This window comes from Opisthocomus hoazin, chromosome 5 (assembly GCF_030867145.1).
Source record: "Opisthocomus hoazin isolate bOpiHoa1 chromosome 5, bOpiHoa1.hap1, whole genome shotgun sequence".
NCBI classification, from domain to species: Eukaryota; Metazoa; Chordata; class Aves; order Opisthocomiformes; family Opisthocomidae; genus Opisthocomus; species Opisthocomus hoazin.
In genome coordinates, this window is record NC_134418.1 from 87,208,692 (window position 1) to 87,228,200 (window position 19,509).

General features: G+C 54.2%; 1 protein-coding gene across 2 annotated transcripts; it reads left to right on the top strand.

Moving 5' to 3' along the window:
* The first annotated feature begins 4,123 nt into the window (after positions 1–4,123).
* AREG (amphiregulin) lies at positions 4,124–18,907 on the top strand. 2 transcript variants are annotated; one of them, XM_075420157.1, is made up of 7 exons: positions 4,124–4,224; positions 4,884–4,973; positions 11,484–11,660; positions 14,143–14,326; positions 14,777–14,935; positions 16,694–16,796; positions 17,749–18,907. In XM_075420157.1, the coding sequence occupies exons 2-6, from the start codon at positions 4,946–4,948 to the stop codon at positions 16,779–16,781; spliced, it is 636 nt and encodes a 211-aa protein (XP_075276272.1). In that variant the 5' UTR covers positions 4,124–4,224; positions 4,884–4,945; the 3' UTR covers positions 16,782–16,796; positions 17,749–18,907. The 2 variants fall into 2 exon arrangements, with proteins under 2 accessions (XP_075276272.1, XP_075276271.1); XM_075420156.1 differs by lacking the exons at positions 4,124–4,224; positions 4,884–4,973 and adding an exon at positions 11,304–11,368.
* The last annotated feature ends 602 nt before the right edge of the window (positions 18,908–19,509 follow it).

Consider the following 19,509-nt stretch of genomic DNA (forward strand, 5'->3'; position numbering starts at 1 on the left):
GGAGGTGGGTGAAGCAGGCAGGGATGGGGCCTGGAGACTGGGACTGGAGAGCCCCAGCCGGTGCCGCAGCCATCTGCATGTCCGCAGGGCCACCGATGCGTCGCTGGGCGGTTTTCCTGCCCGGGACGCTTTTGCTGGCAGCTTTCTGGAGGACTGAGCAGCCGCAGCGCCCGGCAGCTGCGGCGGTGCTCCGTTTGGCACCTCCCTAGCATTTTAAAACTTACCCCACCCCAGGCCTGCCCTGTCGGTAACCCTGCTGTGGGGTTCTTGCAGGGTTGTGTATGTTTTATCCGAAAGCCATTCCAGCCCCGTGGAATTCAGGCAGAGGGCAGCTGATGCTTGCTTGCAAGCCTGGGGCTGTCTGACCTAGAAGGCAACGGCACCCACTCCTCCCTTGGTGCTCTGTGGAAGGACAGCGCTTTTCTGGAGTGAGGCTTGTTGTGAACTCTCTGATATGCCGTGCTTCTGTGCTGGTGTTACTGGTGCCAGTATTCCCCCTGGTCACAACAGATCTGATGTTTTTTAAGAGGGCATTATAAGAAACAGCTTTCCAAAAGTAGCAGACAGACAGACACAAAACTGCAAAGAGATCAGAATGGGAGTAGTCACGGTAACTGAAGCCGTCCATCACCTTCTCGTTTCTTCTCCAGCGTCTGTGGTGTGCCCACTGTCACCAAACCTGGAATCACCATCACCACCATGTCCGTGGCTACCGCAGGGGCTGAAGCCAACCCTCCTTGAGAACACTCTTCATCCGCGGCCCACACAGCAGCTGACACGGCAACGTGCTTGGCTTGGGGGGCTGACCTTTCTCTCTCCAGATGCCATCTCGCCTGCTGCGTGCTTCCTGGTAATGTCACTGGAGGTGCTTCGGCGATCCCAGGCTGCTGTGAGTCATGTGTCCCCTCAGCGGGTTTCCTTGGACTGCGTCAGCCGGTCAGGCCACCAGTTTGCCAAGAGCTGGAGGAAGCCTCCGTGACGGTCTTGGGTTGCATCACAGAGGCGGGGGATGTTTGGACGACCGGTCCCCGTCCCTGCTGAGGCGAGCCGCGGGTTGCAGAGTGCGTCTGGCACCTCATCTCGGGGCTGCTCCTGAGAAGGGCAGGCATGGAGCACAGGGAGGAGAGAGAGGAGGTCAGATGGGCTCACGAGTCAGGCACTCGTTGCAGATCTGGGCCGGGTCAGTAGCTGTCTACCTTTGTGTTTATGATGAAGAAAGGATGGTTGGATGGATGGCTGGACCGACGAACAGATGGAAAGAGGGAAGGAAGGATGGATGGAAGGAATTATAGACGGAAGCTGTCCCACCAGTAAATGTAGACGTTTGGTCTTGCACAAATAGCCATCATTATTTTAATAAAGCTGGTGCCAAACCTAGATTTCTCGAACACTCCCATTCTATAATTCCATCCTGTATGATTAAAAGCTTTCCCAGCAAACTGGGAGATTAAAACAACTGATCAAAAAATGTTGAGAAATCTCTCTGCCCTACCCTGATGGATGCCCGCCTGATCCTTCTGACCCTGTCACCAGAGGGCATCAGCTTCTTGATAGGGCAGCCCAGGAGGAGTTTAGGAGGCGCAATGCAGCAGTGGGCAGGCTCCAGCCCCAACTGGGAAGCGTCATTTGTCCAGCGACGCTTGCGAGTGGTCCCCAGTGGTCCTGCGGTGGTGGCTCTTTCTGTTCTGGCTTGTCAGGCTGGTTGTCGACGCGCTTCGTTATAACGGGAAGTCGAGGCGGTTGTACAAGGCACGCGAATGAGGAAGGGAAGCCAGCTCAGCTGCCTCTCCCAGAACCGCTGCCATTTGGGCGGTGGAGGCAGGGAAATAGGGGTTAATTTCAGGAGAGAAGGCTGACTGCGGGAGGTGGATATCCATCCGGACACACACAACAGCAGGGGAGGAAGACTTCAGGTCACTGCTGGGGGCGGGGTGGAAACTTGACTGAAGACTCGTAATGAGGGGATGGAAAATCAGGGACGAATAGGGTTTAGATGGGGGCAAGACTTCTAATTGGAAAAAGGACACAGTACTGAAGTCAGGAGGAAACAGGAGAGCTCAGTTCCGTGCAAAATCAGGGTACCTTTGGCCTCCCAGACGTTTGGAGCTCACTCAGGAGGTCCACCTGCTCAGCCCACCCAGGCCAACAGCAAGCATCACGGAGACAGCAGAGCAAGGTGCAGCACATTTCAGCCCCTGGAGAAAGCTCACCAGGAGGACAGGAGCATTTAAATGAGGCAGGCCCAGGATCAGACATCAGACTGGATTAACAACGGCTGGAAAACCGAGGCAGGGTGAGTCCGAGCCATCATTTTCAGGCAGCCTGGTTTCTAGGAAGGTCCGAGAGCTCCTGTCCTTCTCACCAGTAACACATCTGTCTTTTGAACTGGGAAGAGAATACCCCAGAAAAGGGCATTCCCAAGCCAACCCTCAGCTGCCGCAAAGGCTCAGCGGGGAAGCGTTGCTGGCAGGGCTGCCAGTGCCTGGTCACCGCTGCCGGCTTCCCCGGCCGGCCTCCCGCTGCGCTGAGCAGTGGCCCCGTCCCAGGAGAAGCTGTGGCTGCCACTCCTTTGTCCTGACTCACGTCATTCCTCCCCAGCCGTGGCCTCCACGACGAGGTCCCCGCGCAGATAGCCTGACACGGCCGGGCACGTCACCCCCTCCACTCGTGCAGATGCAGGGCGTTCGTTCTGCAGCAAAGTTTCGCTGGGAATTTTTCCACCTGAAGGATTTTTCTGGTGGAACACACAGGTTTTGAAACAGGCAAGTAATCTGACTTGGGGGTGTTTCTTCTCCCAACATATTCACTTCTTTACTTCATTTTCCTTTCCGCTGGGATAACGGAACCAGGATATTTCATTTCATCCAGTTCATCACAAGTCAAAACTTGTTGGGTTTTTTCAGCTCACCCAAGCTGTTTTGTTCCGATGAGCTCAAACCAAGCAGAGGGGAAAAAAAATCCGTTCGTCAGTCGGTATTCCTGGGCGGTCCAGTCCCCCGCGGCATTTCTAGCACTGGTTTCACTCCCACCTGACGGTCACCCCGGAGCCTACATCCCCCCCTTCCAGGGCCCGCCTTCTCTGCGTGGGGCATCGTGAGCGTCCTCCCACGCTGGTGTGCGTGGGTCTGGGGTATCGGGCTCGGTAGCGAGGGGGATGGGAGCGCAGCCTCCCTGCCACGTCCCGCCGTGGGGGGTTAGGTCGGAAATTTCTTGTGGAAAAGCACTGTTTTGTGCTCATCCTCAAAACATCAGAGAACACTCTGAGCTTTGGAAAACAGATATTTTTGTAAGCATCAAAAAAAGTGGAAATTACGGCTTTCAACATTTTCTTAATGCAAAATTTGGAGCATTGCCAACCCCAACATGGAAAAAATAATTATGAGACTTTTGGTGTAATGCCCTGTTTTGGAACAGCGATGGCAGCGGAGAAGCCAGACTTCCCCAAAGGGGCAGACACGTGGCGTTGGTCGGTCCCCATCTGAAGCGCACGGCATCTGCAGAAGGCTCTCACCGTTCCTTGTGCGTGCTGTCCTCGCCGTGGTTAATCATTGCCGCAGGGCTCAGTTTCCTGACATTTGCCAGCCGACTCTTCCTCTCTCTCCAACCCAAAGGCCAGCATCAGCTGCCGAGGAGCTGTGCAGCCACCGAGTGCGGTCTGTCAGCCTTGTCCCTCGCAGCCGCGGCTACCCCGAGCCTCGGCCCGCCTTCGGCAGAGGCTGGAAGCGGTGCCAAGGGATATGACGGATTTTATGCACCCCACAGCCGCCCTTCCTGCAAATTCATCAACTTCAGAACAAGCTGCGCAGGCTCATGGCCTGAGAATGCAAGAGTCACCGAGTCCTCCCAGGGACTTGGCAATGACCTCAGCCCTGATGCGTTTAGCCCACCAACAGACACCCAGGGTGGCGAGACCTCCGACTGCCGCCGCGGCACCCCAGCAGTCGTGGGTGGCAAGGAAACGGCACGCGTGCAGTTTGTGCCTCTCGTGGCGTGGGGTGCGGAGCTGTCCCTCGCGCTCCCCTCTCCTTGCTGGTGAAGGGATGCTTTACCAGTCCGTCTCCCTTGCAGATTTTCGCCCTCGGTGCAAGCAGGGAGTCACCGTCTCCAGCAGCAGAGCTCTGTGGCGGTGGGGAGGCTGCCTCTATGCCCCGCTCGCTGCACTCCTGGGGTCACCGGGCGAGGGACAGCCGGTTCGGCAGCGCCGCGGAGCACAGGGACCGCAAGGTGGGTGTGCGGTGCCTGGCAGCCGCAGGCAGCGGGATGGCAGGCAGAGCCCGGTCGGTCTGAAAATCCTCGCAGAGACCCAGGGTCGGACCTTGGGGAAGGGCCGTGGGGAGGAGAGCAACGACCCCAGCCAGGGCACGGCACGGCGCAAGCCGGGAGAGTGTTGTCTCTGCGTTTAGCAGCAGGGATGGGACAGAGCCTGTGCAAAAACCGCTTCTGCGGAGCCGTTCCTACAGCTGAGCGCGGGGCCGGTTGCTGGTGTCGGTCAGCAGGGCCCCGAGCAGCCTCGGCGCTCTCCTCCCAGCTTCCTGAGCGCTCGGTGTGTTTACGTACCGCGTCGCTTCACGTGGAGCGCGTAGCACCTGCGGCAAGAAGAATTCGGCGTTCGCAGGGGTCAGGATACGTGAGACGTGACTCCTGCATGGACACTGTAGGGCCATTTCTGAATCTTCATACAAAGTCGTGTGCATTTTTTTCCGCTCAGCTCCTTCTTTTAAAAGTTTTTTGTTTGCCACCACTCTGCTAATGCGGGGGGAAATGGCTTTCTGGCTGCAATGCTTAGTGACCTATTTCATGCATGCTAAGACAAAACGTCTTTAAACCTAAGACAATTTAAGTGTAGTCAAATGCCGCTGAATTTTCTCTCTGTTTTCACACAGAAACACGTTAGTTCCAGGCAACTCGAGCAGGCTTGGGAATAACTTTCCGGAGTTAAGGATGAATGAGATCATTCATTATCAGTGAAGCAGGTAAATACTGAATGAAGATTTTGGAAGATACTGGGTGGGGGTGGAGGGGCACAAATCCTATTGCCAAAAGCCTGTACACGAAAGGGGTTCCTGCGGCAGGGAAATCCGTCCTGCCCTTCTGTAACTCCGAACAGCGAGCGCAGGTGAGAGGAAGCAGAGGCAGCGATCTCCTTCCCCGCCAGGCAGCTGCTCTTGGTACAAATCCCTCTCGCTACCAGGATCTCCTCTCAGCATCTGCTCTCTGGCACTATCTCCCGCACTAGTCCAAAACCAGTTTCCTTCACCGGCTGTCGCTGAGTTACCTCTCACCGTGGCAAGGGAACAGAGCTGAGCTCTACGCTTTGAGGAGAGCCTGGCGTGGTGGAGACCAAAGTGCTCAGCGCTGCATTTCCCACCTCTGGGTTCCACCTTCCCATCGGACCTCTGCTCCCGCTGGAGCCTCCTGGTGAAGCCCAAGAAGGGGGCAGGAGCCATGCGGGCGCGGGTGCATCAGTGATGTTGGAAAGCCTTTCAGGAGCGGAATGGGGCCCCATGCCAGCAAAGCACGGCCTGCACGAGCGGGGTACCTGCGTCCCACTCAAGCAGAGGCTGGGGTTTTGCTTCAGAGTGTGCCGCCGTGCAGCCCGACCCGGGCGGACCCAAACCTGCCAGGAGGAGGGCGTTGCGTCACGCCGACGTAAACTGCTTTCGGTCCAAGGACTTCAAGAACAGGGCTTTTCCTACATGAATGAAAACCTCCCTGCAGAAGGAAATGAGGCTAAGCCTAGGAAACCTCCTTCAGCGTGAGTGTGCAATCGCTATGCAAAGGAGGCCTTACTCATACGGTGTGTCTCAGCAGTCGTCTCCCGGGAAAGCACTGGCCCCACGCTCCCGCCTGCCGGGGACACGCAGCACACATGGAGGAGGGGACACGAGGTGCACTGCCCGCACAGGTTTCCCCGACGGGTGGGCACGTGTGACTGCGGGCCCCTCGCAGAGCACTCGGTCGCTGATCCCACCGCAGAGCGTTGAAGCAACTGCCCAGACTGCCAGGACTGACTTACTCCAGCGGCGCTTTTTCAGTTTGCCACATTTTGTCCTTATTTGCCAGCACCCTGGCACAACTAAAGGCAGCCAATGTCAGGAGGGCACGGCGCTTGTAGCCAAGAGCAGGCCCTGCCAGCGAACAATGGGATTTCCAAGGAAGCGTAACAAACGTGCCTGTGAAATAGCGTTCTCCTTCAGCTCCTTTGCTTGCTCACAGCCTGTGAAAAAAACAAAATCCAGAGTGATCTACGTAATCGTTGTTGTGCGTAGGAAGGCTTGCCTGGGCTTTGTTCTAGGGAAAAAATCTGGCTTTGGCAAAGGTGAGAGGAAAGGAGTTTCTAATTGCTGTAGGCTTCTCTTTGTGATTCATTGTTTCTTCACATACGAAATGACTTCAAACAGGTAAAGAAAATTCACCTCCTGGTGCACTGACAAAAACTCAGCTGTGGAAAGGCGGTACCAGATGCCGTCCTCTTCCTGACGCTGGGGTGAATCAGAAGGAAAACATTCGCATCAGGGCAAATACCGTGAGTCTCGCTTGTGCCGAAGACCCTCTGCTCTGCTCCAGCTGCAGGGAGCACGACCTAAAGGGTCCCTCCAGCAGCCGGGCACAGGGCCCTTCGCAGGGAGCCGGGGATCAGCCCCAGGCTAAAGCTGCATTGGCTCAGAGAAGAGTCAAGAACTTCTTTGCCCACCATTTCGACTCAGTTTGCCTCCACCAGGCCCAAAATTGACCTTTGCTTCATCCTGCTCCTGTTGTCTAAGATCGGAGGGAGTTGGGGGCTCTGGGTCCGCTTCCGGTCAGGCAGGAGACGGACCAGGTGTGTGACCCCAAGGACCGCAGTGGACGTGAGAGCAGGGGCATGTGTTTGACAGGACCTGAGCACCAGCAAACCGACGAGCGCAGCGGAGCGGAGAAACGGGCGTGCAGCGCCAAAGCGGCAGCCCCGCTCGCACCGGGAGCTCTGTGTGCCTCTGCAAGGACGCCGAGACACAAAGCGTTCAGCTGGGAGGGCAGAGAACCCTTCTCGGCCGAGGGGCCTTGCCCAGGTTCCTGCAGGGGACGGATCCAGGCAGCTCACAGCGTTTTCCTGCTGAGATGGAATCCCTTCACACGGGAGGACGTCCACGCTCTGTCCATCTGTGTGTGTTGGCCGGCCTCATCAGCTGCTCAACTTGGGAACCAGCTCGAAGGAAACATTGTGCAAGGAAGATTACAGAGTAAAAAGCTAAGACAGGAGCTGTGCTTCCAGGAGAAAATTCCCAAACAATCCTCACATGTCCTTTACTTCTCTATTACTCTGGACACTCTCGGAAACAACAGGCGAGACAGAAGAAAAACATCACGCTATTTCTGTCACACATTCCCAGTCCTCGTGTGAGACTGCAGTCCCTCAGAATGTGCCGTACCGTATAATTTACTCGCATGCTGTGTGCTTTCAAATGAGCTGTGATACACATCTCCGAGGTGACTTCATACCCAAGCCACTCAGGTGAGGAAAGGGACAGATCATCTACCCCACTTCTCAAACCCAGTTAGTCAGACTACCCACTGCCACTTTCGTTGGTGCCGACACGCTGTAGTTCAGCCAGACTTCCACGGCCAGGATCCTCTTAGAGGAGCCTCAAGGGTAACCCCAAACTGTTGCCGCTCCATCCGAACGAGACCATCCCAAGGAAGTCTGCCTTGCCTTGTGACTGTCAAAGATTGTTCCCCCTCTGTTAAGACTAGCTATTGTACTTGCCCTGACTGTAGTATGCAGTGTCCTTAAAAATAGGACCGCAGTCAGCATGTGAGAATTAAAACCCACCTGTGCCTACAGAAAGTCACTTTATTACAGTGAGCAAAAAAGCAGTCATCCAGAAGTTGCACGGAATGAAGAAAACTGCAGATTCATAGCTAACGTCCCACATACTAAAGGTGACCATGTCTTTGCTCATGCAATCCCTGCTTCAGCCTAGGTCTTGGGGTGAGGAGTGGAGCACGGGGAGAACGTCACCATCTTAGGAAAAAAATACCTGCTGAGGGCTTTCACGGAAGGGATGTGCAGCCATCTGAACATCTGCGTACCTCAGGGGCTAGCAGAGTCCATCCCGATTCCCAGAAGGGCAGCGTCCGGGCCTTTCCCCTTCCCGCCTCGCCAACACCCCGGCTACGCATCCACGTCCTCTTTATGACGGCAATCTTGATCTGCATCAGCAGGAGCCGGAGCCACACAGAGCTCCCTCCCCACCTGCGAGGAGCTGCTGATAGCAGGAGATACTGGCGTCCGCAGATCACAAGTCCAGTGAAAGTCTGGTGAGCTGCCCAGGCAATCACCGCTCGGTTTGAGTCACTGTCCGCTTCCACCTGCTCTCAGCTGGATGGATGAGAAAGGATCCCTCGTGTTCAGACACCCCGGCCAGCTGTGCCCGCCCTTGCAAAGCAAACATTTGATGTCACTGAAGAAAAATAATGGGCAGGTATTTCAGATACTTCCTTTCCCTTCGTGCATTTCTCGGGGGTTTTATCAGGAGTAAAGAGAGTGAATAACGAGATAGCGGCTGGCCCTCGGGCTCCTGTGGAAGACGCGGTGCCCCGGTGTGCTCCGCTGAGGCACCGGTGTCCCCTCCGATGGCCCTGACTGCCGCGGCACGGCTGGGGCAGGGACGGGCCATGCGCTGCCCACTCCATCCGTGACATGGCAGGGTGCCTTCTGGCCCCGGTCCCCGGCGTCGGAGCAGAAGGAAACTTAAAGCAAATGCCGTGCCAGCTGGGGGGCTCCCGGCACGAAGCAGAGCTGGCAGCGTGCAGTTTCACACCCACAGCACATCCGTCCTTCGCAGCCGTCTCCGGGTGACTGCCGTGGTCAGCGAGGAGCACGGGAGCTGGCAAGCAAGGGGAGAGAGTGCGTTAATGTCAGGTCAGCAGAATTCACCGGGGTTCCCCTCAGAGCAGGAGATGCTGACTCGCTGCCTCGGCACATCGGGGCCTCCCTGCAGCAAACACAGCCGCTGTCTGCACCCCCGGGAGGATCACGGAATCCCAGCATGGCAGGCGTTGGCAGGGCCCTCTGTGGGTCACCCAGCCCAATCCCCTGCCCAAGCAGGGTCACCCAGAGCAGGGGGCACAGCACCGCGGCCAGGCGGGGCTGGAATATCTCCAGAGAAGGAGACTCCACAGCCTCCCTGGGCAGCCTGGGCCAGGGCTCCGGCACCCTCAGAGGGAAGAAGTTCTTCCTCGTGTTCAGACAGAACTTCCTCTGCTTCAGTTTGTGCCCGTTGCCCCTTGTCCTGTCACTGGGCACCACTGAACAGAGTCTGGCCCCGTCCTCCTGACACCCACCCTGCAGATATTTAGAGGCATTTCTAAGGTCCCCTCTCAGCCTTCTCTTCTCCAGGCTGAACAAGCCCAGCTCCCTCAGCCTCTCCTCGTAGGAGAGATGCTCCAGTCCCCTCATCATCCTCATAGCCCTCCACTGGACTCTCTCCAGGAGCTCCTCATCTTTCTTGAACTGGGGAGCCCAGAACTGGACACAGCACTGCAGATGGGGCCTCCCCAGGGCAGAGCAGAGGGGAAGGAGAACCTCCCTCGCCCTGCTGGCCACACTCCTCCTAATGCACCCCAGGATCCCATTGGCCTTCTTGGCACCCAGGGCACGCTGCTGGCTCATGGTCACCCTGTCGTCCCCCAGCACTCCCAGTCCCTCTCCACAGAGCTGCTCTCCAGCAGGTCAGCCCCAGCCTGTACTGGTGCCTGGGGTTGTTCCTCCCCAGGTGCAGGACCCTGCCCTTGCCCTTGTTGAACTTTGTCAGGACTCGCGGCGGGGAGCCCGGGGTAAGGGAGGCGAGCCGAGGCGAGGGGCCGGCCATCCACCCACTCACCCACCCACCCCTCCATCCATCCATCCTCCCCCCTGAGCAGGCCGGGCCGCGCTGAGGCGCCGCGGGAGCGGCGGGCCGGCAGGTGGCGCTCTGCGCACGGGGGAGCGGCTCCGGCCCGGCGCGCGCCCTTCCTTCCCGCCTTCCCCGAGCACGCGCCCGCTCCCTCAGCCCCTCAGGCCGCCGCCGCGGGCAGCCGCGCTGCTGGGCGCTGGGGTCACCGCGCCCGTCCTCTGCCGGGCTGCTGCTGCCAGCCGCCCACCCCTGCTTAGAATCGGAATCACGGCATGGCAGGGGCTGGCAGGGACCGCTGTGGGTCACCCAGCCCAACCCCCTGCCCAAGCAGGGTCACCCAGAGCAGGCTGCACAGGACCACGTCCAGGTGGGTCTTCAATATCTCCAGAGAAGGAGACTCCACAGCCTCCCTGGGCAGCATGGGCCAGGGCTCCATCACTCTCAGAGGGAAGAAGTTCTTCCTCGGGTTCAGCTGGAGCTTCCTCTGCTTCAGTTTGTGCCCGTTGCCCCTTGTCCTGTTGCTGGGCACCACTGGAAAGAGTCTGGCCCCGTCCTCCTGACACCCACACTGCAGATATTTGTAAGCATTTATAAGGTTATATATTATAAGTTACATATATATAAGGTTCTATATATAGACTAGCCCTTGGCCAAGCGTAGCCACGGGGCTGAAGTGGTGAGCACTCGGTGTGCGCGGACAATCGCAGCGTGGCTGGGGCTGGAAGGGACCTCGGGGGATCATCCGGCCCCCCCCCCCACCAAAGCGGGGTCACCGAGAGCGGGCTGCGCAGGACCACTTCAAAAAATCCACCGAAAATGTTTCCAGTGAATCTCTGACTAAAAAAAAAAAAAAAACCACTGGGCAAAACACCTCATTTTAACTCCTGCAAAAAGGTGCTCGGCATCTCCTTCTCGCAGAGCTCCTGGGCACTGCTGCTCGGGATGGGAGTGACCCGGCACCGGGAGCCGCTCGGCCCCAGCCCAGGCTCCCTCGGCTTCCCGAGCTCGGTTACCAGCGGAGGGCGGCCCAGGGCCCGCTGCCCGCCGCCGGCGGGGCTTGGCGGGGGTCCCGCCCCGGGCCAAGGCTTTCCCCCCGCCCTCGGAGCGGCCGCCGCGGCGGTCCCGAGCCGCCTTTCCGCCCGTTACTCAGCCGTTACTCACTCGCCGCTGGGCCGGGGGTGACGGCCGCGTTTCCCCCCGCCCCCCGTCCGCTCCATGGTAACGCCCGGGTTTACCCCCCCCCCCGCTTCGTGGTAACGCCCGGCCCCTCCGCCTCGGCGGGCCCAGGTGCGCCTGCGCCGCCACCGCCCTCACCTGCCGCCGCGCCCCGCCCCGCTGACGCTCGGCCGCGGCCGCCTATAAAGCGGGGGCGGCGGCGGGCGGCCCCTCATGGAGCGCCGGCGCCACACCGGTTCCTCTGCCCGCCCGCCTGCCTGTCCCGGGACTGCTGATGCGCGCCGTGGTGCTGGTGGCTGCGCTGGCCGCGCTGGCAGGTGCGGGCGGGGTGGCGGTCAGGGCCGTTGGCGGGAAGGGGCGGTGAGGGGGGGGGGGGGGGGGGTGTCGCGGCGGGTGGCTCCCCCATGCCCACGTTGCTGTCTCTCCTCGCAGCGTGCCGGCCCGCCGCCGCCTCCTCGCCCAACGCCACGGAGCCGGAGCGGCGCGGCGGCCCCGGCCAGCCCGGGGCCCGCGAGGGAGAGGCCGTGTCGGGTCCCGACTACGAGGAGGACGAGGAGTACGAGGAGGCGCCGCCCGTCCACCAGTACATCGTGGACGACCTGATCCGAGGTGAGTGGGCCGCACCTTCCTGCCGGCTGGCCTCCGGGCTGGCAGCGGCACGCTCCGGCTCGAAGCTGTCGCGTCGAGGGTGTTGGGGACACGAATGTTGCGTGAGTGCGACCCGGGGTGCATGGAAGCGGTGGGTTCGCTAGCCGCTGGCTCTGCCCTGATAAACCTGACAGGAGGGCTGTAGCGGGGCAGCCAGCACCTCCTTGCTGTGGAAGCCTCGGCAGGGTTTGTGGGTGCTGTGTGGCCCGAACGGTGGGGTTTGCGTCAGGTTGTCTTTCCTGCTCCAAGGATTTCCTGGGTGTTTTCTTGTGATAGCTTATTTGGCTTGGAGTTGACTGAAATTTCCTGGCAAAGCAAACACTTAAACCCCTTAAGTGGCTGCGGGAGTTTGTTAAGCATCTCTCAGGCAATGCTTCACTGTTGGTAGCTATTGTGTGAACATGTTGTAGTTTGTCTGCTTGTAAGCTGTGAGGAGATGTGAATAGCCCACCTGACTGTGGGGATGGGAAGATGTTGTTGGTTCTCGCCTAAGTGCAGTTGCAGTACAGGCCAGGTACCTGCAAGTGATTTCTACCTCGATAGGTGTTGGTAGGCTGGTGCTGTTGCCCTCTAGGGTGTGTCTGGCTCCTGTTTTTCCTGCAGAAACACCATGAGGCTTGAATGAGACTAAAGAACCCCACAAGTGAAGGGGGACCATGCTCCAGATACTCAATTGGGGGAATTTGTGGACTCTTGCTGAAGTTTTTTTAGGAGTTAAAGACCTGCAGGAGAAACAGGAATGTCAGAGTTATTGAGCAGTTTGGCCTGTAAAACTACTGGCTTGGTGGCTTAGGTGTTGTATAACTGCACAGAAACTTGTTACCAAAGGTGGTTGGTTTGTAGACCAGCTCTTCTACTTGGCATGAGGTTTATCTGTGGAGCCTTTAAGCTGTTATGATTCAGCTGCGGGTGGCTTTCCTGGCTGTGCAGCTTGCAGACAGGGACATGGAGATCAAACCAACAAGCTGAGCCTTGAAGAGGGAAGAATGGAAACAGGCTCGGTTATGAAAGCATGAACCTAAATATCAAGTCAAACTGGACAGAACAGGGGCCTCAGCTGTCAGTAGTAAGCTCACACTTCTAGGGACAGGAAACCTTGCTGCAGGAACTGTGTTCCTCGTTTACATATTAATATGGCTTATACCATTTGAATCAGACTTCTGGTTGCTGAAGGCGTCGTTGCTTTTAAGTAACTTCAAGCCAGGCTTGTTGCTCTAGAAGTTAAAACAATCAGATGTCTAGACAACAGTGAGCTGCACCTTGTTTCTGTGTGCAGGCTCTCTTCTCATCACTAGAAATACAGGGTTATGAAGTAGTTGGATCAAGCTGCATCCTGTTGTGGTGATTGCCTTTATGCATAGTGCACTAGGTAAAATATTAATACTCCAAAAACTATTTTTGTTAGGTCTGTAGAGCACAATAGAGAAACTGAAGAGTATCGTAAATAGCTCTTCTAAAGACCTGTTCAGACTCACCTGGGTAACTGGTGCTCCCAAATAGCGCACCATTGTACTGAGAAGGCTTGCTTTATGCCCAGCAGTACAGGGATGTTCTCTTCAGAGAACCAGGGTTTTACCAGCTTGCTCTGAACCAATGCTGTTGAGCTTTGACTGCTGGATGGAGCAGCTACATAGCATATGACCCTTAGTGACTGGCTTTAGCTTCTTCTCCTCAGCAAAAGGAAGATGATTGCCTTTGCTTAAATCCAAAGGCTGCTAAGTCACCAGCATTTTAAACCACGCTCTTTTAGAGGTTCGTCTTAATTGGGATAATGAGGGGCAGCAGTAAGCAGCCGAACAAATAACCTGACTCTTGCGGACTATCCTGCTTTCACTCCTTCGGTGCACTCGGCATCTCTCTCAGAGTAGGAGAACTGGAACAGACCTATCTTCTGCTGAAGACAGCACTGCAGGTTATTTGGGAGAAACAAGTATGCTAACTGGGATAGCAAGCTGTCTTGCTTCTGCAAGTGCCTGGGACTATCCAGTGAGTCTTTCATCACTGATGCAAATGGAGAGTTTAGAGCGATGGAGGCTGTTAGCCTTGTGTCTGAGTCGATATAAAGCTAGTGGATGGCTTCGCTTGGTGTGAACTCCATGTTCTTTACAGCTCTTAGCTTGAACCTGTACAGTTTCACTCAAGTATCTCATGCTGTGAACTGCTGTGGTCCTTCAACTCTGCTTTTCATCTCTGGTGGATCTCCTAGCTCATCTGCTCGTACTGCTTTTTGTCTGCATCGCATGGGACTTAGTGGTGGCAGAGTTGCGCTTAAGGAGCTTCTAAGCTTGCTGGCTGTGAAATGCTCACGTGCATCCTGTGCTTCCTGGTCACAGATTCTCCTGCAGTGACCATCCCCCTACCCCTCACCAAGTTCTGTAATTCAGTACTCACAGAATCCAGCTTTTTAGCATTGCTAGACTGAGTCATCTTGTCCTTTTTTCAGTTGAACCTGTGGTTAAACCCAAACCAACAAAGAGAGGGGGTGAGAAGAATGCTGGCAAATCGAGAAGGAAGAAAAACAAAGGGAAAAACAAAAAGAAGGGGACTCCCTGTGAAATGGAATACAAAAACTTTTGCATCCATGGTGAATGCGTATACCTAGAACATCTCCAGATGGTGACCTGCAAGTAAGTCACTTGTGCCTTTTGAGTTAGATGTGATTGACATGAGCCCATGGCGTATGAGGGCTCAAAGGAAAAATCAGTGTCAACTTGGCATAGATCCATCTCCTGCCGTATTTTGACTGAGAATCTTTCTGCCATGTAAATTAAGTGATGATGGAATCCGAGATGCGTAACTAGCCACTGAACTCATCAGTTGGTCATAAACTCAAACCAAAAGAATGAAAAGGCGTGTCTTCCTGGAACATCACGCCCAAACTAATCTCGACTTGTTGAAATGCTGACAAACCTTGTGCTAGAGCAGTGACTGCGTTTCGTGAACCCACTCTAAAGGGAGCATCTTGAGATTCATGGGAAACTCTGAAGATGTCTAAGTTGGGTTTGAATGTGTGTGGGTGTCCTTGGCTCCAGACAGCACTGGAGCTGATAAGAACTTGTGTCAATGTTTACTTGCAGGTGTCATCAGGATTTTTTTGGTGAGCGCTGTGGTGAACAGTTCATGAAGACTCAAAGGAAGAATGAGGTGGCAGACTACTCGAAGACTGTGTTGGTAGTGGTAGCTGTCCTGCTCTCAAGCATCAGCTTCGTTACTGTACTTATCATTGTGATAGTGCAGTAAGTATTACACTCTTTGGTGTTCCTATAGCTTAAATGTGAGCGGGGCTTGTGTCCCGTAGCCCCAGAACGTGCGTGGCTCATCTGAATTTCCTGTGTGGAAGACATCCAGAAGCGCTCTGGTCTTACCCTGGCTCAGATTTGTCTTGAGGGTAGAGGCAAGGTCTGAGAAGCTCTTAAGTGACTCGGTGTTCACTTACCCCCTCATGCTGTTGTCTGTGGCTAGCCTGGGACCCTGATGTTTTAGAACAAGAGCCTTTCCGCTCTTGCTGCAACCAGGATGGTTACAGGGCTGCAGAACATCAGTGGGGAGTGGAGGAGGAGCATTAATGCTGACACGGCAGTGCTTTCCCTAAGCTTGGTGGAGAAGCCTGCAAGCAGTAATGCAACAGCCTCATGCATGGCTGTTATCCAACAACTGGAGAGACAGCTGGAGGGAAGGAAATGGTGCTCCAGCTGTCCATTTATTAGTGGAGATCGCTGGGCTTAATACTTAAACTGGGGGGATGCAAATAGGAGAACCAGCGCTTAGCCCCAAATACTGCACTGCTTATAGCTAAGGTGGAGGGAGTGACCGTTCCAGCCTAACCAGCTGCTGGCAGTTCAGCATGGTGGGTGATCAGAATCTGGGGTCCTGCCGTGAATGGATTGAAAGAGCTTTTCTGGGTGTGTGTTTCAGGCCTTATATCAGACTCTTCTCTGTGCCTGCTAACTAGCAGTCAGCAGCAGCTCATGCGTGCCTGTACCTTTGCGTCTTGCCAGTGTGTCAGCCAGGAGTTTGTGCTGAGGTTAGACAGTCAGCGTGGGGAGCCCGGCTGCAGTGTTTCCGGAGTACTGGAGCAGTACTCCAGCTCTGACACTGCAGCTGCACCACAGTAGGGCTTGGGATATTATAGGTGAAACTCAAAAGTTCAGTCTAATTTTAGATCTTGATGAAGTACATCAACAGAATTGGGTACATGCTGTACGCTTTCCTGCAATTCAGGAAACAAGGTGTGCGTTTGTCACTTCACTGTTGCTTCATATTTAGATCTTAACTTGAGGAATGCTGGGATGAATCTGAATGCTGCCTCATTCCTTGCTGCTAGGAGAGATAACCAGTTCTGTAAGGGCAAATGCTCATTGTTAGTTTCTGGAGTGAGCCATGGAATAGGATTTGCATTTGTTTCGTGCTCTGAACCCTCACAGGCTTGAAGCACAAGGTTCATTAATCTGTGTCTTCATCCAGAGAAGCTAGATGGTCTGTCTGGAACAGTTGCTAGAAAGAAGATTGAGAAATTGGGAGAAAATCAATAAGTAGCTTATGATGCATTCAAGGGACACATCAAGGGAACAGGGGCTTCAAATACTTGAAGTCCACAGGGCTCTGCTGTGGGGAGGAGGAAGGCAGTCTGGTCTCTGCAGCTGTTTGCTCAAGGCACCAGGAAAAGCTGTTCCCCAGAAAGGCTCCTGGGGCTTTGCGTAGTTCCAGCAAGAGGCCCTCTTCACCTTGCTGCCTGTTTGGGCTGGAGCCAGGAAGCCCTGGTGCTGTGAGGTGAAAATGCCAGTGCCTAACTCAGGGGGCTTCTCAATGTTATTGTCAGATACTGCTTGATGCCAGATGTTTAAAAACTGGCTTGCTTGAAACTTCCTGATACTGAGGAGTTCCTTGAGGATTCAAAGGACATGAGTCTAAATGGTGCAAACAATGTGGGGGCTGTTAACAACAGGGTGTACGTCAGGGTTCAGAATGACCTCTAACATGCCATAATTCCACAGGGTCAGGAAAAAGTGTCCTCAGTATGAAGAGAAAGAAGAAAGGAAAAAACTTCGACAAGAAAACAGAAATGGCCATGTTGGTGTGTAAACGAGGAGAAAGCAGGTATGAAAGCTGACTTGAAATGCCTTTCAGTCCTTCTGGGCTGGAATTACCATATGAAAATCGCATGCATGTTTTGCAAAGCTGGTGTTTGCTTCTAACACTTGAAGTGCCTTGAAACACATAGGTTACATGTGAATGGTCGGCTTGGTTGTTGGGTTTTGTGAAACCACCTGAGCTGTGTGAGTTCTTCAGCAATGCTGTTAGCTTTCTGGCTGCTGTCTTAAAGGAAAAGTGAGGATAGGAAGCTGTACTGTGATAAGTGGGCTATGAAGAAAAACCAAACCCTAGTATCTGAGCAGAGGCAGGTTTAGTGCAAGAAACCATGGTAGACTTCCATCATGGAAGATGATGCAGCAGCTAAGTGGATCATCACCCCTGCTAAGAGAAGCACTGACCATTTCCTTGTCTTCTCTGCAAGGCATCAGTAAGTTTCTTGTGCTTAGAGGCTGTAGACCAAGACAAAGCTGCCAGTTCTCTTGAGCACCATAGATGGGCTCTCAGTCACCTTTCATACTGTCATAGCAGCCCAGTACTAAAGCTCCTTGACCTAGGTGGATCCCTCCTGGGAGGAAGCTAGTGGATTTTGATGAGCAAGCAAGTTGGTCTCTTCCGAGTGAAAGTGTACCTAACAGCAGGCTCAAGGACCGGTACTGAACAGGAGTTATGCTGCACGCTGAAGGAGGAAACTATAGAGGATAGTCCTGAGAAGTTCTGGCAAAACCCAGAAGTTTTGCTTTGTTGCATGCCAGCTACAGACTTTGTCCAATCTTTGTCCAGTGACAACTGAGTGTTTAGCTTAAAGCTTGCTTGAAGCTGAAGAGTGTCTAGCAGGGTGTCCTCAGGTGTGCGCACATACTTAACCTGCCTGTCTCAGGTGGTGGTTTGACTCAGTTCTAGCACAGAGTGCTTGTCTCTTGGGTGGTGATTAATGTGCCTGGTCTGCCCCTTACAGAACAGTTCTGATGTGGCCACTGCCAAGCTGCAGGGTACCTCTGGCTACCTGACACATCCACCTGGACACTGTGGGCTGGTGCTGTTGCTGCTAAGCCCTGATTCATCAAGACAGAGGCTACTGCAAGGAGATGTCAACATGCCACTTGCTGCTGAATTGCTTGCTGGGGAGGACAGTTACCGCTACATCTTGGCACAGGGATGTGGAAGGAGCTGCCACGGTGGGGTAGAGGACCTGCTATCAAGATCTGCTGAAGACTACTGCTACTGAGCCCTCTCTATTGGTCCTGGAGCATCAGTCTCTGCTGTAGTGTGGATGGACTTTCTTCTGTTAGCAAGTCTCCATTGGCAGCTCAGACCCTAAGGTGTTGTGGCTTTCAGGAATGGATGGGGGGAGAAAATTCCCTTTCCTCTCCCAGAGTTAAAAAGGGAAGAGCTCTGGATGGCTTCTCTCCATAGACCTCAGTGGATGAAAAACCCAATTCTGCTGTCACTGTGCTCGCTGTTGATACCGGCTTCAAAGAACTTCACCTCTAGTTCTGACTTGCAGGGTGTTGGTGACAGATCTTTGTCAGCCACACCTGGGTTCTGTTACTGTATGTGTGGAAAGTAATCCCTCTGAATTCAGTAGGACTGGTTGTGAGTGGAGCTATCCATTCGTGTGTATGATAGCCTGAGTTAAAATCAGTCACTCAGGATGCTGAGACAGTAAATGCAACATGTGAAGCTCTGTATCTGAAGGAGAAGATCCACGCTCAAACAAGCTGATCAGCCTGGACCCATCTGCTGTAAAGCTACTTCTGCTACCCGGGTACTTGCTGCTGCTTTAAGCAGCACTTAAAGCATACCATGCTTCACATCAGATCCAGTAAGTTGAACTTGACCAAGAACCTGTTCCTTTGAAGAATTCATGCACTGACACTCTGCAAGCAGTGGTCTCTGTGCTCTATCTTCTGGTGTGAAGAACTCAACTTACCTCAAACTCTTCTGACCCCAGTGTCCTTGGTTTCTTGAACTGTCTGTCCATTCAGTCTTGAGCACAGAGTATTATCTGAGTTCAGTTTCTTCTTGGAGAGTGAATGTGTTCATTCACAGAGCAGAACTCTTCTGGTAGCAGAGAAACACCATTAACTGTCAAGTCATATCTGTAAATGTGTAAATATTTATTACTGTATTTAATATTTAATGTTTCCATAACAAACTTATTTATTTTATAATTAAACTTTTTACATAACCTAATCATGGTAAGATTTTTTTCTTGCTCTCATGTAAACACTTGAAATTAGAGCTTGGTTTCTCCTCAAAGCAGGAATTTGAACGCTTAAGAGCACAAAGCAAGGCTGTGAAGAGCTACAGCCCTGCATGAAGTAGGAGCTCGGTGTTCTCACAGAGTGCAAGTTGTTTGTAAACAAAATGTGCAAATGCAAGTACCTGTTTCAGTAGGAAGTTCATTTAATTCAACTACAAAGGAATCTTTGAGTTACTGGATTAGGGAGGGGTGGAGTGAGCCACCTCATTGGAAGCAATCTCAAACTGAAGTTTGAGCAGATGAGTAGCCCTTTGCACTGGACTTGAGAGCTGGGAATATTGAAGAGGGGAGGGCCTTTCATCTCTGTGTGGTCAGAGAATTTGGACAGCAGCTGGAAACTCTGTCTTAAGTAAATGAGGAAAAGCAGACTAGCCTCAGGCCACTGACTCCCTAAACAGAAAGGGAGCCTTGGCCTCCACAGTCTACCTTAAATTTCTTTTCCTTCCCCAGGTA

What these genes read in the sequence shown, in the direction of transcription:
- AREG (XM_075420156.1), top strand. Translation starts at nt 11,326, where the DNA reads ATGCGCGCCGTGGTGCTGGTGGCTGCGCTGGCCGCGCTGGCAG. An exon ending in TGCGCTGGCCGCGCTGGCAG is followed by an intron (nt 11,369 to 11,483) that starts GTGCGGGCGGGG and finishes CTCTCCTCGCAG; the next exon opens with CGTGCCGGCCCGCCGCCGCC. An exon ending in CTTATCATTGTGATAGTGCA is followed by an intron (nt 14,936 to 16,693) that starts GTAAGTATTACA and finishes ATAATTCCACAG; the next exon opens with GGTCAGGAAAAAGTGTCCTC.